This window comes from Diceros bicornis, chromosome 15 (assembly GCF_020826845.1).
Source record: "Diceros bicornis minor isolate mBicDic1 chromosome 15, mDicBic1.mat.cur, whole genome shotgun sequence".
Classification (NCBI taxonomy): Eukaryota; Metazoa; Chordata; class Mammalia; order Perissodactyla; family Rhinocerotidae; genus Diceros; species Diceros bicornis.
The window spans coordinates 47,129,204-47,152,895 of NC_080754.1; the positions used below are offsets into that span (position 1 = coordinate 47,129,204).

Here is a 23,692-nt window from a genome sequence, read left to right on the forward strand (position 1 = left end):
AACTGCTATTTAGTTATTTAAAATAGTTAATAACTAGAACAGCACAAGTACTAATTAGTTAAAATGGACTCCCAATCAATCAGAAGAGACACCAACTATTGTGTTAAACTAGTACACCACAACTGAATTCAGCATTAAATATGCAACACACAATTCATTTTGCTGTCTTTGGTGTAAAAAATAGATAAAGGAGTGGCTTGTCAATTTTATCACTTTTTTTTTACTGTAATATATACACTTGTTGAAAAAAATATTTGCTACAATGATATACTAAATGCAATGCTTAATGGCACGGTGACCATATTTTGATAGCAGAAATAACAAAGATAAGCCAGAATAGTTACTTATCTTGGCATATAGTAATTATTTAACAAATTTACAAAATGTTTTATAATCTAACATAGAATGCATATCCAACTAAAGGTTGAGAAATTAAATTAAAACTATTGTAATATAGAAATTTAACCAAAGTGCCAGGTTACATTTCCATATTTTAAGTCTATAGTCTCCAAAGTCTGCAGACAAAATCATGTAATTTTAGAGTAAGATTGCATACTAGATTAAGAAAATATAGATCGTTGGGAAGAAAAAATATCTTTACATTTTCCCCAATTTAACAAAGAATCCCTTAGAGAATATTTAGATATTCATTTGTATTATTTGTCCAACTTTTAAAAAATAACATAATCAGCCAGAGTATCTTTCCTTTTAGCCATTTTTATTAAACAGTCAGTTTAAAAGCAAAAAAGAATATATCTTTTAAAAAAGAGATTATGAAAAATATAGAGTGAGGTAGGAGAAAACAAATATATGGAAGTCCCAGGAAGAGACTATTCAAGAGAGAATGTTTTTCATTTTCCAACAATATGTGTCAGGTTATATTCTAGTTTGGAAGGTATGGAGGAAAATGTGTTACAAAAGGTGCCTTCACACCGTGCTTACTTCCTCCCACTGAGAGGTCAAAATAAAAAAATAAAGACACTAACAGTTCAGAAGATTTTCAGTTATGATATGCCCTAAAGACAATAAAGAAGGGTAATGTAATAGAGAGTGATTAGAAATTATTTTAATAAGAAAGACAGGGAAGGCATTGCTAAGGAGATCACATCCAAATGATGAGAAGTCACTCAGTGACCTGGGGGAACTTTTTAGGCAGAGGTAAGTACAAACTCCTTAACAGAATGAGGATCTATATCAAATGAGACAAAGACATCGCATATGTCTAAGGAGTAAAACATGACTACTGAATTTTGAAATCGGAAGTTATTGATTTTCTTACAGTGGTAGGGATTGTATAAGGATGGAATTTCAGGAAATTTGTCAACAAAGAAAAGAGCAACAGTTAGATAGTATTCAACAGTTCCCTGGTAGATGTACCACCGAGAGATGTGGTAGTATGTTGGTTGGTCGGTCAGCTTTTACTAGAAAGGAGACTTAAGAGCATTTACAGACTGAAAAGAAGATTTGGCCCCATTTGGTCAACAAACCCTAGAAACAAAAGAAGTATAGGGAAACTGGATCTAGACTATTCTTCTCAACAAGAGAATGAATAAAATAAATTACTGTAAAAGATTAATCCTAGTCCATTTATATCTCCCTGAATATCAACAATAACCAACCATGAGAGTGTACGCCACTATATCACGTTTCCCATGTTCAATCTATTTATTGTTTCCCTGCAGTAAACTAGGAATAAGAATCTTCAAAAAAAAAAAAAGAATAACAGCAGCAGCATTAGTTAATTGCTTCAGAGACAAGCATCCTAGAATGACTCAATCATCTCTCCTGGGGTGAGAGTGGAGGGCAATGGAGAAATGGGGTCACTGTGTTGAAAGTCCAGGCAGGGAGCTGGTGGGCCAGTCCCAGTTGTTGGAGGTTGAGGATGGAAGATCAGCAGATATTTTGCAAAATGCTTCAGGAGCCAGAAGTATTCCAGGAAGGTCTATATATCAGATTACTTGAGGGAATTCTTGAAAAGAACTTACCTCTTGATCTTCCTTAGCTCTGTCTAGAAGGTAAACTCTATCTGACTATGAAAACGCCCCTTTCAGAAGAAAAGCAGACAGAAATTCCTTGCCCCTTATAACACTATTATTGACTTTTGAGTGGGCTCTGTAGCTCTGGATGGAAGGCATTTAAGGGTTTTGAAGCAGAATCTGACTGCATTCTCACTTTCTACCCAATGGCATTGCTCTTGACTCTGCCCACCCCACTCTAATATTGTGGTCATGGTGCAATTCGCACACCATTCTGCTGCTAAGTGCTGAATGCTAGGAAAATGTATGCTAGTAAAAATGATCTGTGGGGCCAAAAAAAAAAGCCCCGATGTGTAGCACTTGAAAATTTCTACAGTTTAAATTTCAGACCAGAATTAGGGAAGATTCACAGAATCAACTTTCACTAGTAGGAATAAGCTGGCTTGGCCAGTCCAATACGCCACTGGGACACTTGTGCCTGGCCTTTTAAAGTGGTAGGACAGTACACTACTTAAGTGTTTGCTAGGTGGCTGAAAACAGAAATAGGAATGCCTTAGAGATATGGGTTGAGGCTCGTGCCTGGGCCTTGGTAAGGTCGAAAGAGTCACAAAGTAGATGAGGGCAAGAGGTGGGTAACAGCAAGAGAGAGATAAGGGCAAGAAGAGGTCCACAGGAAACCCTAGCTGTTAGAAAATTGGAAATTGCATATAGGGGTTTTGAGTGTGTATGTGTCCACACCCACATATACGTGTACTGTGAGAAGGATTAAACTGGACAGGACTATTATGACAGATAAAGAAAAAAGGAAATTAATACTTAACCATTTGTTTTCTGTGCTAGACATTTTACTGTGGACATTGTATCAGCTGTTCTCAGTCTATCTTCAGAACATTCATATTTGGTAGATATTTCTGCCCATTTTATAGATGAGGAAACTGGAGTGTAGAATATTTAAATAACTTGCTAGTGGTTCATAGCAGTCTCCAGCCATGCAGTTTTGTAACTGCTTACCTAACTGCCAGTTTCTCCTATTAGACTGCCAGCTATATGTGGGCAGTGTTCAAAGTTTCTTATTCATCACTTTGTCCCCTGTGATTGGCATATGAAAGGCATTCAGTATGTATTTGCTGAATGTTTCTTGTTTTATTAGTGAGACCCAGCTGGTTAAATTCTATATTTGTCAGTTAATCTTTCAGTATCAAATTAAAATATGAGGAAAAACATATTAATAATCACAGGGCACTTTAATAAATGATACTCAACTTATTAAGGTAAGGATATTGAAGGAGTAACAAATTGATTCAAGAGAAATCTTCCTGGAGGCCATGAAAGCAATATGACAGAATTCTGCTTCTTTTAAAATCAGTTAAATTAGTATATCGAAATAATGCATAAACTTAAGGATCAACCTTTGCACAGAATGCTCGTTCTGAAAAGACCGAATTTGCAGCACCTACTGAAATGAAGTAAATCTTATTTTTAAACTACATATTTAAATACTGGCATTTTATGGAAATTAAGACATAAATGAAATATGCTAAGAAAGTTACATTATCACTTAACACTATAAGTGATATGCTTTAAATCATATTAAAAATAAAAGTAAAATGCTGACCTAGAATTTTCTGTCAAATAACACTTAATTATAGCAATTCAGAATATTTAGATATAACTTTAGTCAAATTAGAAGTCTGTAGTCAAACACTTTCTCACTAAAAATGCCATATTTGTTCTAATGAAGAGAAGAAAAATAGTTCATTGCACTTGAACTACTTAGTTGAATTCTGCTATCTTTGTTTTAAAATTTTTATTTAATAAAATAAGGTTCTTTTCTCTTTCCTAGGTAGAAGATGTAACCTCTCTAACAAATATTTAACTATGAACAATATATTGTGATAGATCACTTCTTTACTTGTAAATACTTGTACCTAAATTTTAAATACAGGAAAAAATATATACCTTAAATATATAGACACTAATCTCATGGTTATTATCATCAAACAGAAAAGCAGCAATTATGGAATTGTTTTGTTAACTCAGTGCATAGAGCTCATGAAATCAGAAATAAAAGGTCATATTGGGGGCCAGCCTCGGTGGCCTACTGGTCAAGTTTGGCATGCTCTGGTCAGTGGCCTGGGTTCGGTTCCTGGGCCCAGACTTACATTACTCGTCTGTTAGCGGCCATGCTGTGATGGTGGCTCACGTAAAAGGAAAAAAAGAGGAAGATTGGCAACGGATGTTAACTCAGGGTGAATCTTCCTCAAAAAAAAAAAAAAAAAAGTTCATAGTGGGCCAAAGGATTTTACATAGATTTTTTAAAAAAATTAATAACAACTTTATATACAACTGTTTTCACAGCTATTCATCTCACAATTCTCCATTGTTGACCAAAAGACCGATTCCACAATGGGAAAAGAAAGGAGACAAATAAAACGTAAAGTTATTTTCAATATTGAAAAACTGCTCCAAGCTCACATTTCTGTTGGTGAGACAGTAGCTTCATCTTCATACCCAGATAATAATACAATTCCATTCTACTCCTTTAAGCTTTCTGATATTTTTATCTATAACAAGAATCATTCAGAGCCAAATGCATATAGCTCTGTCTTTGACCACAACACTGATAAGTTTGCTTTTGTTTGAAAATATTAAAAATAAAAGAGAAAGACAAAGTTTTCCTAGTCATGAGAAAATAGACATTTGATTATAAGTTAGCCAAGAATTCCATGCAGTGGTTATATTGTTTCTCTTTAAGACCTTTTGACACAATATTTGATACAGTGTACAGGTTTCATGTATTAAACCATGTCTTGATATTTCACAAAATAAAGACAAGGAATGCTCTTCAGGCCCAACCTGACATGATTTGTCATTCTGCATTCAAAAATAAAATAGTTAATTCCTACTTTCTTTGAGTTTTCAGTTTTAAGTTAAAAATATGATCAGGGAATTATATATATATATTTTTAACTTTTTTTTTAATTGATGTTTTAATAGTTTATGAGAATTATATATTTTTTAATTCTTTATTCATACTAATCAAGGCATTTTTCTCCCTAATGACTAACATTTATGTTAAACATAAGACAGGAAGATTATATTTAGACAATATAGTAAAAGTTCGTGCTTCCAAATCTTATGATATATAGTTCTGATATTTTCTTCATTTCTCCCATTTAAATGTTTCTACTTTATACCAAATAATAACAACAGTAGCTAACATTTATTGAGTGCTTTCTAAGTGCCAGGCACTTTACGTGGTTTATATAATTTCTTCTCCACAAGGATCATTTGAGGTACTATTATCCCCTTAAACACAAGGACATTGAGACTTACAGAATGGAAGTGATCAAACCAGAGTTATTAAACTAATAAGGAAGGGTGCTAGTCCAGGTTCTTGAACTATGCTCTCTGAGGTACAAGGCAGTGATAAATGATTTACTAATATTTCATGCACAGTTGATGAAAATAAGTTTCTCCATAAAATTGCATTATTTGCCTTGTCTTTCAGACACAAAATAATGTTTAACAGAAAGAAAACTCCAACATCCATTAAATGTATTGGAATAAAAAAAAATCCCATGTCCAAAAATAAGAACATGGCAAACCCAATCTGACCAACCTATATTAAATATTAATTGTTCCCTTAGCTTTTCTGCATCTGCATGGGTTTCACAAAGGACAAAAGAAATAATTGCACAGGGATTACATAAAGCCATACATTCTATTTATAAAACTGACTCGACATTGTCAGCACGCACTACAATGTCTTTAACATTATGATGATATTATAGTTGATATTTGCCTTTTAATAAAAGTATAAATCACTGTTTACTCTCTGAAGCTAACCTCACTCATGCTAAATTATTTATGTATCCATTTTAATATGTATTTTGCATCTGACAGGACAACTCTCCTTAGGACCCTTTTACTGACCCACCTGTCATTATGATGGGGTAAACAATGTCACCTTTCCCGTGCACAATGAATTACAAAGAAGTTGCAAAGTACACCATCCGTCATGCTGGCACTAAGTAGGTTTTCGAAGTAGATCTCAGATATCACAACTGCTGTTTAGACTGTTACCAGAAAGCAAAAATTGGAAGCGTATACAAAACAGTCATATGATGAATGGATATGACAGCTCTTCAAAGAAAAGGGGCACTCCTCTGCTACAAATAACCTTGTCAAAAGCAAAGTAGTGGGGAGCTTTGCTGGCAGTCAGACTAGAATAATTTAAGAACTTGTTAATGGCTCTGCCTGATAGAAATTCATGCAAACACAGTGTACTCAAAATCAAAAAGTAGGTATGCCTGAATCATCAGTAGCAACCTCTCAAGCTTGATTTGAATTAGGGAATGGTCTGAAGAGATACAGAAAAATCACCAGTGTCCTATTAATTAGCATATGTGAGTTTCAATAATGCATCAGTCTAAAACATGTATATGAAATGTATGCAAGTATTATATACGCATATAAAATAGTCACCTAGCAATTGCTATGCTTTTGAAAATCATAATATAGTTTGAGTTTAAAAAATCAATATAACATTATATCCTTTATTGAAATAGATATTTAAATTATGTACTTAGTGTAATAGATTTGAATTATTAATATAATTCTAAAATAGTTATTGTCAGTGTCTTCATCTAATTTGCACGGTTAATTTCTCAAATTATGTTCTTCAAATACAAGGTGTTTGTTTTATCCATAATTGCATTTTAGTTCCTTTAAACACTACTCCCTTTTATTTAGGCCTAATATTTCAAACATGGAGTATATTTCCATATCTATAGCTAACTTTATTTCTTCCTTTTAATAGCTACTTTAAGTCTTTTTCAACACTTCTTTTTAAAAAATTTATATATAGTAGGAGGGTGCCAAAGTGACTTCTGACTTCATGGACATTTAAGTAATTCCATGATTCTGTAGTAGACCTTGGTTTTCTATTATACGAAACAAAGAGAAAATTTAAACATCTATAATTGATAAGAAAAATGTGTAGAAAACTCTCAGAGGTATGGTTACATAGGAACATAAAAACCAATCCATGGGCCCAGTGCATTACTGAAGAGGGCCACGCTGAGGAAACGGCGACAGAAATTGTAGTTTCATGGCTTTTCCATATCACCTCAATCAAGGAATAATGAATGTTTGCCAGAGGAGCTTGAACAGCAAATAGATGGGAGTGATTCTAAGGATCCACTCAAGCTCCTGGGGTTTCGTTGTTCTGTGTTTTGGATATGCTTTTGAGATGACTGTGCTGGACTTGAATCAACTGGGATAAAGAGGAGGCTGGAAACGTGTGGGGCTTATGCAGGGTTGGGAGTCTGAGAGGAAATACGTGGGGTAACTTTGGAATCTTGACTTGAGATGGAGGCTTCCAAATCGAAAGAGTGCTGGCAGTCTCCCTCTGTTTTTACTAATACATGGATGTTTTTCCATTATTGCCTACCAGAAATAGTTTATATTAATCAAAGCAAATTAGATGAGTGTTACACTAGAAATACTGCAGACATTTAATACTGTATTAACTTTTAATTTAATAACTTTATTAATATAAGTTAATAATTTAGCCAGCCCTGGTGGTCCAGTGGTTAAGATTTGGTGCTCTCACCACTGTGACCCTGGTTTCTTTCCAGAGAACCACACCACTCATCTGTCGGCTGTCATACCGTGGTGGCAGTGTCTTGCTGTGATGCTGAAAGCTAGGCCACTGGTATTTCAAATACCAGCAGGGTCACCCAACGTGGACAGGTCTCAGCGGAGCTTCCAAAGACAGACTAGGAAGAAGGTCCTGGCTGCCCAGTTCTGAAAAAACTGGCCATGAAAACCCTATGAATAGCAGCAGAGCATTGTCTGATATAGCACTGGAAGGTGAGGGGATGGGGCAAAAAGACTAGGCAGGTTCTGCGATGCTGGGAGTCTGACTCACTGGGAGTTGGAATCCACTTCATGGCATTAACAACAAAAAACTTTTAATTAATGAAGGCTTTTTAAGGTGGTGTTGGTTATATATAGTCCTTCTGCTAAAAGTCAGAGAAGGATACAGCACTAACCTACTGGTAAACTGCCTCTCACCACTCCACCCCTCAAAAAATAAAAACAGTATTAGGAAAAAGCATGTATTTCTGTAATTTTAAGTGATTTAAATATTTCATATACTAATCAGAGTTAATAAGGTAGATTCTTAAAAATCTGTGCCAATAATTAACAACAATCAGAAACATAACATTATTTTATTCGTTACATAAGGCAATCTACAGTTTTATAAAAGTCTAAATGTACTTATTAAAATGATACTTTTACATAGAGACAGAAAATTTGTCTTAAAGGAAACTAGTGACCAATTATATATTGTATCTAACTGGTATATTGTCCTTACTACAGGCTAGGCTCTGTCCTCCAAGATTTACATATATTAGCTTATTTAATTCTCCCAACAACCTTATGAAGTTGGAACAATTATTATCCTCATCTCTGTTCGAGATGAAGAAACTCAGCCCTAGATGGTTAAGTAATAGTGGGTAATTGGGGAGCTGAGATTTTAACCCAGTCCGTGTGGCTCTAGAAGCCATGCACTTAACCACGGAGGGCCTAAAAACCAGCTAACCCAGAAAAAGTAAAGCAATAATCCACACCTGGATCCCTAGCTCATGTGTTTTCCATTAAGAAAGCAGAAGCACTGTATTTCAAATCTTAAGCGTGAGAACAATCACATCAATTTTCCACTTCATTCCTTGTGTGCGTACACAATCTCAATACACAACCACCTCCATTTCTATTCTATCATACCAATCTATTAAAATTTGCCTCTTGAAAACCGAAGAATGAAATGAACTTGCACTACACAGACTAAGCAAAATGTGAATGACTCAGTCACACATTCAACACTTTTGAAGTAAATTCTTCTAACATGTTTTCACTTTCAAAACATGACAAGAAAAGGGTAAGACAATCCAAATCTTCCCTCCCCTTTCCCGGCCCCTCCACACTGAGACTATTTAATGGTGACTTTTGTATGCTGCATCTTGCCTGTTAGTTCAATTTAGATGAAAGCTGTGGTTTTCTAATTCCATTTCACTGTAAATGACAGAGACAAATGGTCATATTACCTCTAGAGCTCCTTTGGCAGAATAGGCTGCGTATGAGTAGATCAGATCTTGGCTGCTGTGTTTTCTGGCTTCTTCGCTGCAGGGCTGGCCATTAGGGTGAAAGCATTGGCCGCTGCTGCTCAGAGTCACAGAGCTGGGAGAAGGGCCTGGCAGGTTAAGCAGCACAGAGTAATTTACAAACTGTACATCTTCTAGGCCCAAAGAAGTCCACTGAGTCTTAATCTTCTTTGAAATTTCTGTGTCATCTTCACTTTTATACAGTTGTACAAAACTTCTGAAAGAAATTTAAAAAGCAAACTCTAAAAAAAAGAGAACACCTTTATTCTTTTGAGTTATGACTGTTCGATATATGAACAATTATTAATAGATGTGGGATATGAAAGATGAATGAGGGCACTACACAAGAAACTCACAGTTTGATAGAGGTGATGAGCTAGCACAGAAATTACACAAATCAAAGCAGAATGAATTAAGTTCTTAAATTAAGAACTAATAAAGCACTATGGGACTGCAGAGAAGAGAGTGATTAATGCCAGCTAGTTCTTTTATTAGTTTTGATCCTTCTATCGACATCAACATAATCCATTTAAAACTCAGTTCCAAACTAGGAGTCATGCTGGTTGAGACAGTTCTGTATTGTAGTTAATATGATTCCATACAAAGCTATGTAATTAATACATTGTTATTACTCTTTAAAATGAAACAGAGAACTCTTTTGATACGAATTAAATGCCAAATTACATTACGCTACGAGCACAATGAAATGCAATAAAATCAGGATTTCACAGTAAAACCAACCACAAATTGTCAAAACCAACGTGAAATTTTTGTATGTGCTTGCTGTAGTCTATATATTTATCCCTATACCTGTTCTGTAATCCACAATGCCGCTATCCACTGTTGCTTTTGAAATCCTAGAAGCCAGCCAAGTCTGTTAAAAAACATGTATAGAACCTAGAACGGAATCAGACATGGAAATTAAAAAATAATAATCCAATAAAGTTTTGTTTTGTTTGGGGCTGGAACGCAAAGGGATCAGCTTCCTTTCTGGCAAAAATGTATCTTCTTATAAGCATTTTATTGCTATCCAAACTATTACCTAAATACCCGGATATTTTGATATTATTATTTTTGCCCATCATATTATTTTTCCCACACATACTTGGTTTTTTTTTTGGTGAGGAAAATTAGCCCTGAGCTAACACCTGTTGCCAATCCTCCTCTTTTTGCTGAGGAAGATTGGCCCTGGGCTAACATCTGTGCCCACCTTCCTCTACTTTATATGTGGGACGCCGCCATAGCATGGCTTGATAAGCAGCGCATAGGTTCTGCGCCCGGGATCCAAACCTGCAAACCCCAGCATGCCGAAGTAGAGCGCACGAACTTAACCACTACGCCACCAGGCCAGCCCTCATACTTGCTTCTTTTAGTAGTCTATTTATTCAAGAACCCCAAAATGGAACACATCTGAAAGGAATAAGAAATACACACAATAGAAAAAAAATACATACAATGATATAGGAAAGCGTTACTGGAAACAAAAGGTAGGTCTGTTGACACAACTGAAAAGCTGGTCTATAGAGGAACATGCAATAAAAATTTCCCAGTGTTTTCTATCTTTTTAAGGCTATTTCTATTTTTTTTAAATATCTAGTTTGACCAATCATGACTGCCATGTAAATTTTATGGAAGAGCTGATTGGAAGAATTCTATTTTTTATTCTGAATAAGACTAGTCTGCCTTCTATCCTGTCCTTTTTTGAGGTGTAATTGACAAAAGAAATTGTATATATTTAAAGTGTACAACCCACATGATGATTTGATATACATGCACATTGTGAAATGATTATCACAATCAAATTAATTAACATACCCATCACCTCACATAGTTACCTTTGTGTGTGTGTGTGCGTGTGTTGAGAATGCTTAAGATCTATACTCAGCAAATTGCAAGTACACAATGCAGTATTACCTATAGTCACCATACTATACATTAGATCCTCAGAACTTATTTATCTTATAACTGAAGGCTTATACCCTTTGACCAACATCTCCTCTTTCCTGGAGCCTCTGGCAACTATGATTCTACTCTGTTTCTACAAGTTCAACTTATTCCCTCCCCCACATATAAGTGATACTGTGCAGTATTCTGCCCTCTCAGTCTGGCTTATTGCACATATCATAGGGCCCCCAAGTTCATGTATGTTGTTGCAAACGGCATGATCTCCTTTTGTACAGTTGAATGATATTCCATTGTGTGTGTGTGTATACATATATATATCTGTATACACATTTTCTTTATCCATTCATCCATCCATGAATACTTGGTTGTTTCCATGTCTTGACTATTGTGAAGAATGCTGCAATAAACATGGCAGTGCAGATCTCTCTTCTAGATACTGCTTTCATTTCCTTTGGATATGTACCCAGAAGCAGTATTGCGGGATCATACGGTAGTTCTATTTTCAATTGTTTGAAGAACCTCCATACTGTTTTCCGTAACGGCTGTACCAGTTTACATTCCCACCTACTGTGTACAAAGGTTAGCTTTTCTTCACATCCTCACCCGCATTTGTTATCTCGTCTTTTTGATAATAGACATACTAACAAGTGTGAGGCATTATCGCATTGTGGTTTTGTTGTTGGTTAGTGATGCTGAGCACCTTTCATGTATCTCTTGGTCACTTGTTTATCTTCTTTGGAGAAATGTCTATTCACATCCTTTACCCGTTTTTCAATTGGACTGTTTATGGTTTTTTCCTATTGAATTGTCTGAGTTCCTTATATATTTTAGATATTAATCCCTTATCAGATATACAGTGCGTAAATATTTTCTCCCATTCCATAATTGCGTTGTCATTTTTTTTGTTTGTTTCGTTTCGTTTTTGTTTGTTTCGTTTGTTATGAAGCTTTATTGTTTGATGTAGTCCCACTTGTTTATTTTTGCTTTGTTGCCTGTGCTTTCGTTGTGATATTAAAAAAAATTGAAAAGACCAATGTCAAGAAGTATTCCCTTTTGTTTTCTTTTAGAAGTATTGCAGTTTCAGGTCTTACATTTAAGTCTAGTCCATTTCAAGTTAACTTTTGTGAACGGTGTAATACAGGGGTCCAATTTCATTCTTTTGCATGTGAATATCCAATTTTCCCAATACCATTTACTGAAGATATTATTGTTTCCTCATTGTGTATTCTTGGCTCCTTAGTCAAAAATTAAGTGAACATATATGTGTGGGTTTATTTCTGGGCTCTTTATTCTGTTCCATTGATCTATTTTTGATCATTGAATCTATATCAGTGATCACTTTTGACCAAATAGATCATTGATATGTTTTTATGCCAATACCATAACATTTTGATTACTGTAGCCTCATAATATAGTTTGAAATCAGTAAGTGTGATGCCTCCACCTTTGTTCTTCTTACTCAAGATTGCTTTGGCTATTCAAGGTCTTTTGTGCTTTCACACAAATTTTAGGATTGTTTGTTCTATTTCCATGAAAAATGCCATTAGAATTTTGATAGGGATTGAAATAAATCTGTAGATGGATTTGGGTAGTATGGACATTTTAACAATATTAATTCTTCTAATCCAAGAACATGAGATATCTTTCCATTTATTTGTGTATTTTTCAATTCTTTTATCAATGTTTTATAGTTTTCAGTGTACAGGACATTCACCTCCTTGGTTACATTTATTCCTATGTATTTTATTGTCTTTAATGCTATTGTAAATGGGATTGTTTTCTTAATTTCTTTTTCACATACTTTGTTGTTAGTGTGTAGCATTGCAATTGATTTTTTATGTTGATTTTGTATCCTGCAACTTTACTGAATTTGTTTCCTAGTTCCAATAGTTTTTTGGTGGAAGCTTTAAGGTTTTCTGTATATAAGATCATGTCATGTGCAAATAGACAATTTTACTTCTTTCTTTCCAAAATGGATAAATTTTATGTCTTTTCCTTGACTAATTGCTCTGGCTAGGATTCCTGATTCTATGTTGAACAAAAGTGGAGAGAGGGAGCATCCTTGTCTTGTTCCTGATCTTAGAGGTAAAGCTTTTAGCTCTTCACTGTTAAATATGACGTTAGCTGTGGGCTTATCTCATACGGCATTTATGATGTTGAGATACATTCCTTCTATACCTAATTTGTTGAGAGTTTTTATCATGAAAAGGTGTTGAATTTTGTCATATGCTTTTTCTGCCTCTCAATAGATGATCATGTGATTTTTATCCTTCATTCTTTTAATATAGTGTATGAAGTTTATTGATTTGCATATTTTGAACTATCCTTGCATCCCAGGGATAGATCCCACTTGATCATGGTGTATGATCCTTTTAATATGCTGTTGAATTCTGTTTGCTAGTATTTCATTGAGGATTTTTACATCTAGGTTCATCAGGGATATTGTTCTGTAATTTCCTTTTCTTGTAGAGTTCTTCTCTGGCTTCAGTATCAGAGTAATGCTGGCCTCATAAAATGTGTTTCAGTCTTTTGGAAGAGTTTGAGACGGACTGGCATTAATTCTTTTTTAAACGTTTGGTAGAATTCACCAGTAAAGCCATCTTCTCCTGGGCTTTTCTTTGTTGGGAGATTTTTGATTACTGATTTGATCTTCTTTCTAGTTAAAGGTTTATTCAAATTTTCTATTTTCTTCATGATTCAGTCTTGGTAGGTTGTATGTTTCTAGGAATTTATTTATTTCTTCTAGGTTGTCCAATTTGTTGGCATACAATTGTTCGTGGTAGTCTTTTGTGTTTCTTTTTATTTCTGTGTTGTCAGTTGTAATGTCTCCTTCATTTCTGATTTTGAGTCTTCTCTTTTCTTAGTTAGTCCAGCTAAAGGTTTGCCAATTTTGTTTTTCAAAAACCAGCTCTTAGTGTTGTTGATCTTTTCTATTGTTTTTCTAGTCTCTACTTCATTTATTTCTGCTCTGATCTTTGTTATTTCTTTCCTTCTGTTAACTTTGGGCTTATTTGTTCTTTTTCTAGTTCCTTGAAGTACAAAGTTAGGTTGCTTATTTGAATATTTTTTCTTAATGTAGACATTTATCTCTATAAACTTCCTCTAGGAACTGCTTTTCCTGCATCCTCTATAAGTTTTGGTATGTCCTGTTTCCATTTCTGTTTGTCTCAAGATATTTTTTGATTTCCCTTTTGATTTCTTCCATGACACATTCTTTGTTCAGGAGTATGTTGTCCAATTTCCACATGTTTGTAAATTTTCCAGCTTTCTTCTCATTTTTGATTTCTAGTTTAATAACATTATGATCAGAAAAGATATTTGATATGATTTCAAACTTCTTAAATTTGTTAAGACTTGTTTTGTGACCTAACATATGATCTATCCTGGAGATGTACTGTGTGTGCTTGAGAAGAACGTGTATTCTGCTGCTGTTGGGTAGAATGCTCTGTATATGTCTGTTAGGTTCATTTGGTCTAACGTGTAGTTCACATTCAATATTTTCGTATTGATTTTCTGTTTGGATGATATATCCATTGTTTAAAATGGGGTATTGAAGTCCTCTACTATTATTGAGTTGCTATCTATTTTTGCCTTCAGATCTGTTAATATTTGCTTAATGTAAAGGCTCCAATGTCAGGTGTATATACTTAGAATTATTACATGCACTTGATGAATTGACCCCTTCATAATTATATAATGACCTTCTTTGTCTCTTTATAATTTTTGACGTAAGTCTATTTCATATGATATAAGATTGCACGGGTCCTCAGTGGCCAAGGCTGTGGGTGTACACAGTAGAAGTGAGGGCTGTTGAGGCCTTTGGTGGCAAAGGCTGCTGGGGATTCCCTGTATCTTTTTTTCCATGGGGGACGTTGTGACCAAGGTGATTCCTCTTGGTGCCTGATCAGCTCGTGGCACCCTTGCAGTGGTGGTGGTATTGGTGTCTGAAGCATGAGCACCCATAGAGTAATCACAGAGCCAGGGTCTGGAGTGCAGGTGCTTATAGAGTGATAGTGGCTCCCAGGGTCCAGAGCACTGGTAACTCATAGTGGCAGTGGCTCTGGTGCTTCAGTCACATCACACATGGAGTGGCAGCTCTAGCTGGGTCTGAAGTGTAGGTGCCTGCGGAACAGTCATAACTCTGGGGTCTGGGGGATGTGCATGGTTAGGGGGGTGGTGGCAGCCCTGGACCCAGGGGCTATGCAACAGCAGCCCCTTCTGGGGGGTAGGGCACAGAAGTGTCTCCCTCTCCTGAAAGTCTGCAGTAGTGATGGCTTTTGGTTATCTCAGTGGTGACAGCTGCTGGTGTTCTCTGAGATCAGGCCACTGGAATCCATGCCAATGAGCATTATGAGGTCTTCCACTGCAAAAGCTGTAGCAAGTCTGTGGCTGTCATGGAGGCTGTTGAAGTCCTCAGTGGCAAAAAATTCTAGGGTCCTCCATAGAGCCAGCTGCTGGGGACCATGGTGGCAGCGACCACATGGTTGATACCAATAGCCTCCACATTTCTTGGTTCCTAGCTATCTCCAGATGTCTCAGCAAAGCTGGTCTCTCCCATGATCCTTTCTTTGCAGTTATGCTTCAGTTTTTACTCCACTGTGTTGCTGTAGGTTCTTAATTGAACTCTTGAGCGCTCCCAGGACTATTTTCATTCCTGGAAATAGGAAATATTTTCGTTCCTGGAAATCTAATTGGTTTTTGTGGGGGGAGGAAGGCTAGTATCTCCTACGACCTCATCTTGCTCTCTACCCTTTTCTTTCATTGCTTTATCTGATCTCTGCCTCCCAACCTTCTTTCTTTACTGCTACTGCAGTTCTCTCAGTACTATTCGGATAGGACAGGTAAACTAATTGAGTTGAAACTTAACTCAGTTCGATGAGAAAGTCTTTTAGAAAGGTGCATTCTTTCGTAACATATATAGAGTTGCAGAATACACATTTTATTTAGGCAAATGTAGCTATATATGGTCAACATTAACAGAAAAAGAGAAGAGAAATTTAAATATTGCTTTAGATCTTGTTTGCTTCTCTACTCAGTTAATTGATGAGCATAAATCACCAGTGAGTGTGCAACATATTTAATTGGCCATTTCTTTTGTGGGTCTCAGTTCCAAAGTGCTTTATCGTGTAAGCAACTCAACAAAACATTAAATATTTCAAGTTGTATATGTTATGCAACATGGTCTCAAAAGCCAAATCAAATACTTCTTTAGGGGCTCATCTGAAGTATCAATGATTTGTCCCAATGCTGGAGAATTCCTAAATATTATTCAGTAGTAAGCTAAAATTACTGAGGGAGCAGAGATACGTATTCTTTATTTCACTTTCAATTTAAGGGTTATGTACTTTTTGCATTATAATTTCATTTTTTAATATTATAAAAAATTTGAGTATATAAAGAATATGAAACATATATAGAGTATGAAGAATGAAAGAACAACCCAGCTTATAAAGTATAACATCTCCAATATTACTGAAGCCCCCGGGTACTCTTTCCTTACTCCATCACTCACCCTGGCCCCGAGTATAAGCACCAATCTGATTTTTTTGCTTCTCATTGCCTTCTTTTTATAGATTTTATATATATGTATGTATATGTCCTTAACAATGCATCTCTTAGTTTTATGAGTTTTTACCTTTATATAATTGTATCTTATATATGTATTTTTTCCAGATTTATTGAGATACAATAGACATATAACATTATATAAGTTTAAGGTGTACAACGTGTTAATTTGATACACTTATATATTGCAAAATGATTACCACCACAGGGTTAGCTAACACCTCCATCACATCACATAACTAACATTTCTTTTTTGCGGTAAGAACATTTAAGATCTACTCTCTCAGCAATTTATAGAATGTTGATTATTGTTAATATATATATTCTTTTGTGATTTGCTTTTTTCACTTAGTATTAGGTTTCTGAGATTCCTCTGTGTTTATCCATTTCCTGAGATAAGTATTTTAAAATTGTTTCCAGTTTTTCACTACTGTAAACAATGCTGCATTGAACATTCTTGTTCATGTCTCCTAACAGACATATGCTAGAATTTCTCTAGGAAGGCATGTCAAAATGCTTTTAAAAGGGTTTTGATCACTCCTTCGTGCTCTGCATAAGAGTTCTTATTCCTCCATTCCTCACCAACATCTGGTGTGGTCCATTATGTTACTTTCTTTTATATTTTGGCCAGTGTGGTAGGTATGAAATTGTACATCATTATTCGTTTAACTCAGAAATACCATTACTGGGTTGCAGCCCACCAGCATTATTTAAAGGTTCTATTTTCCATGTATCTAATTGTTGCTAACCAATGAGGATAAAATTGTATCTCATTGTGGCTTTAATTTCCATTTCCATGTTTACTAATGAGGATCTTTTCATGTATTATTTAGCTATCCATGTTCCCTTTTCTATGCAGACTGTGTCTTTTGCCCATATTTATGGAAGTTTTTGTATCTTCTGGATAATCCTTTTTAGGTCATATGTATGTCACTTATGTTCTCCCAGTTTTTGTCTTCTCTTTCATTTTCAGTGTCTTATTTTATCACTAATAGAAGTTTATAATTTTAACGTACATAATTTTTAATATATTGTAACAGTTTGCACATTTTTCTGAGGTACTTAAGAAACCTTTCTCAAAACTAAGATAATGAAATTCTCATTCTTTTTTCTAAAAGTTTCAAAGACTTGTTTTTCACATTTCATTGTTTACCTGGAATATTTCTGTGTGTGTGTATGGTATGAGGTGGGAATCCAATATCACTTTTTTCCACATGAATAACCAGCCTAGTACACTTGGTCATCCTTTCCACTAACGTGCAATGACAATTCTGTCGAATATAAATTTCCATAGTTGTGTGGGTCTGTCTGGGCTCTCGAATCGATTTCATTAGTCTTTTTGATCCATCTACATAATAATATGCTATTTTAATTATGATTACTCTATACTATGTTTTAATATTCAGAATGGCTATTCTTCCTATTTATTTTTCCTCAAGAATATCTTCATTACTTTTTTCCTTTTTCTCTTCCATTCCAAGTTTGGAATGAGCTTATCAATTTCCTTGTCAAGACTGTGATTGAATTACATTGAGACTAAAGAATAATTTGAGGAGAAACGTCATCCTTATAATAAAATAACAAGTCCTTAATATTATCAAATATCAAGTCAATGCTAACAAAAAATGTTTTAAAATTAATATATTTTTCTGCTTATTGCTAGTGTAGAGGAATACTAGTCTGCTGTTCTATTAAGTAATCACGCTAAACTCTCTAATTTTTTTCTTTGAGTTTTCTATATAAAAAATTATATGATAAGCAAATAATGAAGGTTTCGTTACTTCCTTTCTAGTCATTTATAGATTACATTACTCTTTTTTGGATTACTATACAGGTGAAACCTCCAGAAAATATTTAATAAAATATTTAATAAGATGTGATAATGCAGATCTATGTTGTTTTCTAAATATCAGGGTAAAGATGTTCCTCCCATTCCTATTTTGATAAGAGATGTTTTATAAATGGATATTGAATTTTATCACAAATTCTGATGTGTTGATTAAGACAATCATATTATCCTTTTCTTTAATATGGTAGATTAAATTAAATGATTTTTTAGCATTAAATCAAATTTTCATTCCTAAGATTAACTCTATTTAGAATGCATTATAATTTTTAGCTGCTATGTGGTTTATTTTGCCAACATCTTGTTCACAATTTTCATGTCTGTTTCTAATAAATAAAGTGGGTATGCAATGTTCCTTTCAGGCATCATTTCTGTCTAATTTTGATTCGAAGTTATACAAACCTCATAAAATGAGATAGAGAGTGCTCCCTCTTGATTTGTTCTCTGAAAGAGTTTGATTATAATTTTTGAAAGACAGAAATTATTCTTTTTTTTTTTTTGATTTTTATTGATATTTTAATGGTTTCTAACATTGTGAAATTTTGGGTTGTACATTTTTGTTTGTCCATCACCCCATATATGACTCCCTTCACCCCTTGTGCCCACCCCCCACCCCCACTTCCCGGGTAACCACAGTCCAGTTTTCTCTGTCCATGTGTTGGTTTATATTCCACATATGAGTGAGATCATACAGTGTTTGTCTTTCTCTTTCTGGCTTATTTCACTTAACATAATACGCTCCAGGCCCATCCATGTTGTTGCAAATGGGATGATTTTGTCTTTTTTTATGGCTGAGTAGTATTCCATTGTATATATATACCACATTTTCTTAATCCAATCGTCAGTCGAGGGACACTTAGGTTGCTTCCACTTCTTGGCTATGGTGAATAATGCTGCAATGAACATAGGGGTGCATAAGCCTCTTTGGATTGTTGATTTCAGGTGCGTTGGATAGATTCCCAGTAGTGGGATGGCTGGATCATAGGGCATCTCTATTTTTAATTCTTTGAGGAATCTCCATACCGTTTTCCATAGAGGCTGCACCAATTTGCATTCCCACGAGCTGTGTATGAGGGTTCCTGTTTCTCCACATCCTCTCCAACATTTGTTGTTTTTTGTCTTGGTGATTATAGCCATTCTAACGGGCGTGAGGTGGTATCTTAGTGTTGTTTTGATTTGCATTTCCCTGATGATTAGTGATGTTGAGCATCTTTTCATGTGCCTATTGGCCATCTGTATATCTTCCTTGGAGAAGTGTCTGTTCATTTCCTCTGCCCATTTTTTGATCGGGTTGTTTGTTTTTTTGTTGTTCAATTGTGTGAGTTCTTTATATATTATGGAGATCAACCCCTTGTCAGATGTATGTTTTGCAAATATTCTCTCCCAGCTGGTTGGTTGTTTGTTCATCTTGATTCTGATTTCATTTGTCTTATAAAAGCTCTTTAGTCTGATAAAGTCCCACTTGTTTATTTTTTCTTTAGTTTCCCTAGTCTGGGTAGGCATGTCATCCGAAAAGATTCCTTTAAACCCAATGTCAAATAGTGTGTTGCCTATATTTTCTTCTATGAGTTTTATAGTTTCAGGTCTCACCTTCAGGTCTTTGATCCATTTTGAGTTAATTTTTGTGAATGGCGATAGCACATGGTCCACTTTCATTCTTTTGCATGTGGCTGTCCAGTTTTCCCAACACCATTTATTGAAGAGATTTTCCTTTCTCCATTGCATGTCCTTAGCACCTTTGTCGAAAATTAGCTGTCCGTATATGTGTGGTTTTATTTCTGGGCTTTCAATTCTGTTCCATTGATCTGTGTGTCTGTTTTTGTACCAGTACCATGCTGTTTTGATTACTATTGCTTTGTAGTATGTTTTGAAGTCAGGAATTGTGATGCCTCCTGCTTTGTTCTTTTTCTTTAGGATTTCTTTAGCTATTCGGGGTCTTTTGTTGCCCCATATAAATTTTAGTATTCATTTTTCTATTTCTGTGAAGAATGTCATTGGGATTCTGATTGGGATTGCATTGAATCTGTAGATTGCTTTAGGTAATATAGACATTTTAACTATGTTTATTCTTCCAATCCACGTGCATGGGATATCTTTCCATTTCTTTATGTCATCGTAGATTTCCCTCAATAATGTCTTGTAGTTCTCATTGTATAGGTCCTTCACCTCCTTGGTAAGATTTATTCCTAGGTATTTTATTCTTTTTGATGCAATTGTAAATGGTATTATCTTTTTGAGCTCTCTTTCTGTTAGTTCATTATTAGCATATAGAAATGCAACTGATTTTTGTAGATTGATTTTGTACCCTGCAACTTTGCTGTAGTTGTTGATTGTTTCTAACAGTTTTCCAACAGATTCTTTAGGGTTTTCTATATATACAATCATGTCATCTGCAAATAGTGAGAGTTTCACTTCTTCGTTACCTATTTGGATTCCTTTTATTCCTTTTTCTTGCCTAATTGCTCTGGCCAAAACCTCCAGTACTATGTTGAACAGGAGTGGTGAGAGTGGGCAGCCCTGCCTCGTTCCTGTTCTCAGAGGAATGGCTTTCAGTCTTTCCCCGTTGAGTATGATGTTAGCTGTGGGTTTGTCATATATGGCTTTTATTATGTTGAGGTACTTTCCTTCTATTCCCATTTTATTGAGAGTTTTTATCATAAATGGATGTTGTATCTTGTCAAATGCCTTCTCTGCGTCTATTGAGATGATCATGTGGTTTTTATTCTTTGTTTTGTTGATGTGATGTATCACGTTGATTGATTTGCGGATGTTGAACCATCCCTGCGTCTCTGGTATAAATCCCACTTGATCATGGTGTATGATCTTTTTAATATATTGTTGTATTCGGTTTGCCAATATTTTGTTGAGGATTTTTGCATCAATGTTCATCAGCAATATTGGCCTGTAATTTTCTTTCTTTGTATTGTCTTTGTCTGGTTTCGGTATCAGGGTGATGTTGGCCTCATAGAATGATTCAGGAAGTGTTCCATCTTCCTCTATTTTTTGGAATAGTTTGAGGAGGATGGGTATTAAATCTTCTTTGAATGTTTGGTAAAATTCACTGGAGAAGTCATCTGGTCCTGGACTTTTATTTTTTGGGAGGTTTTTGATTACTATTTCAATCTCTTTACTTGTGATTGGTCTATTCAGATTCTCCATTTCTTCTTGGTTCAATTTTGGGAGGTTGTATAAGTCTAAGAATTTATCCATTTCTTCTAGATTGTCCAATTTGTTGGCATATAATTTCTCATAGTATTCTCTTATAATCCTCTGTATTTCCATGGAATCCGTTGTAATTTCTCCTCTTTCATTTCTAATTTTATTTACTTGAGCCTTTTCTCTTTTTTTCTTAGTTAGCCTGGCTAAGGGTTTGTCTATTTTGTTTATCTTCTCGAAGAACCAACTCTTTGTTTCATTAATCCTTTCTACTGTTTTTTTGGTCTCAATATCATTTATTTCTGCTCTGATTTTTATTATTTCTCTCCTTCTGCTGGCTTTGGGCTTTGTTTGTTCTTCTTTTTCTAGTTCTGTTAGGTGTAATTTAAGGTTGCCTATTAGGGCTTTTTCTTGCTTGTTAAGGTGGGCTTGTATCGCTATGAGTTTCCCTCTCAGGACCGCTTTTGCTGCGTCCCATATGGTTTGATATGGCATGTTATCATTTTCGTTTGTTTCCAGATAGTTTTTGATTTCTCCTTTAATTTCATCAATGATCCATTGGTTGTTCAGTAGTATGTTGTTTAATCTCCACATTTTTGTCACTTTCCCAGTTTTTTTTTCCTGGTTCATTTCCAGTTTCATAGCCTTATGGTCTGAAAAGATGCTTGTTATGATTTCAATCTTCTTATATTTATTGAGGCTTGCTTTGTTTCCCAACATATGGTCTATCCTAGAGAATGTTCCATGCGCGCTTGAGAAGAATGTGTAGTCAGCTGTTTTTGGGTGGAGTGCTCTGTATATGTCTACTAGGTCCATCTCGTCCAGTTTTTCATTTAAGTCTAATATTTCTTTATTAACTTTTTGTCTGGATGATCTATCCATTGCTGTAAGTGGGGTGTTAAGATCCCCTACTATTATTGTGTTGTTGTTGATTTCTCCTTTTAGGTTTGTTAATAGTTGTTTTATGTACATTGGTGCTCCTATGTTGGGTGCATATATATTTATAAGTGATATGTCTTCTTGATGGAGTGTCCCTTTTATCATTATATATTTCCCTTCTTTGTCTTTCTTAACCTGTTTTATCTTGAAGTCTACTTTGTCTGATATGAGTATGGCAACACCTGCTTTCTTCTGTTTGCCATTAGCTTGGAGTATTGTCTTCCATCCTTTCACTCTGAGCCTGTGCTTGTCTTTAGTGCTAAGATGTGTTTCCTGAAGGCAGCATATTGTTGGGTCTTGCTTTTTAATCCATCCTGCCACTCTGTATCTTTTGATTGGAGAGTTCAATCCATTTACATTTAGGGTAATTATTGAAATATGAGGGTTGAATGTTGCTGTTTTGTCACTTATTTTCTGGTTCTTTTGCATTTCCTTTGTTTCTTGTCCCATTTGTTTTGGACTGCCAATTCAGTTTGGTTGTTCTGTCTTATGATTCTTCTAGTTTTCTCTTTGTTTATCATATGTGGTTTTAATTTGATTATTTGTTTAGTGGTTACCTTGAGGTTTGGGCGAAAAATCTTCTGTATGAGATAGTCCATTATCTGATAGCCTCCTATTTCCTTATACTAAGTCAATTCAGTCACTTTCCTCTTCCCCTTCTAAGTTGCTCTTGTTATACCTTATTCTATCTTGTGTTGTGGCTGTGTGTTTACAGTGATGAGGTTAAATTTATTTTTGGTGAATTTCTTCCTTTGATCTTTGAGTTTAGTATTTAAGTGGTTGCTAACCTATTCCGGTAAAGATCTACTATTTCTCTGATTTTGTCTACCTACTTTTCTCCTTGCTCCAAGCTTTGTGTTCCCTTTCTCTTCTTGTTTTCAGGCCTGAGGGCCTTCTTGAGTATTTCTTGTAGTGGCGGTCTCGTGGCCATGAACTCCCTTAGCTTTTGTTTATCTGGGAGAGTTACTATTTCTCCATCATATTTGAAGGATATTTTTGCTGGATAGAGTATTCTTGGCTGAAAGTTTTTGTCTTTTAGTATTTTGAATATATCATTCCAGTCTCTTCTAGCCTGAAAAGTTTCTGTTGAGAAATCCGCTGAGAGCCTGATGGGAGTTCCTTTGTACGTTATT

The 23,692-nt window shown here is 35.1% G+C and overlaps 1 protein-coding gene across 10 annotated transcripts in view; it reads right to left on the minus strand.

Moving 5' to 3' along the window:
• Window positions 1-23,692, minus strand: part of NAALADL2 (N-acetylated alpha-linked acidic dipeptidase like 2) — a 1,285,146-nt gene that overhangs the window by 541,526 nt on the left and 719,928 nt on the right. For all 10 annotated transcript variants that reach the window (XM_058556330.1, XM_058556331.1, XM_058556328.1 and 7 more), the window contains one exon: window positions 9,092-9,365. In XM_058556330.1, the coding sequence (XP_058412313.1) occupies window positions 9,092-9,365 (274 nt within the window). The remainder of the gene's footprint in view (window positions 1-9,091; window positions 9,366-23,692) is intronic.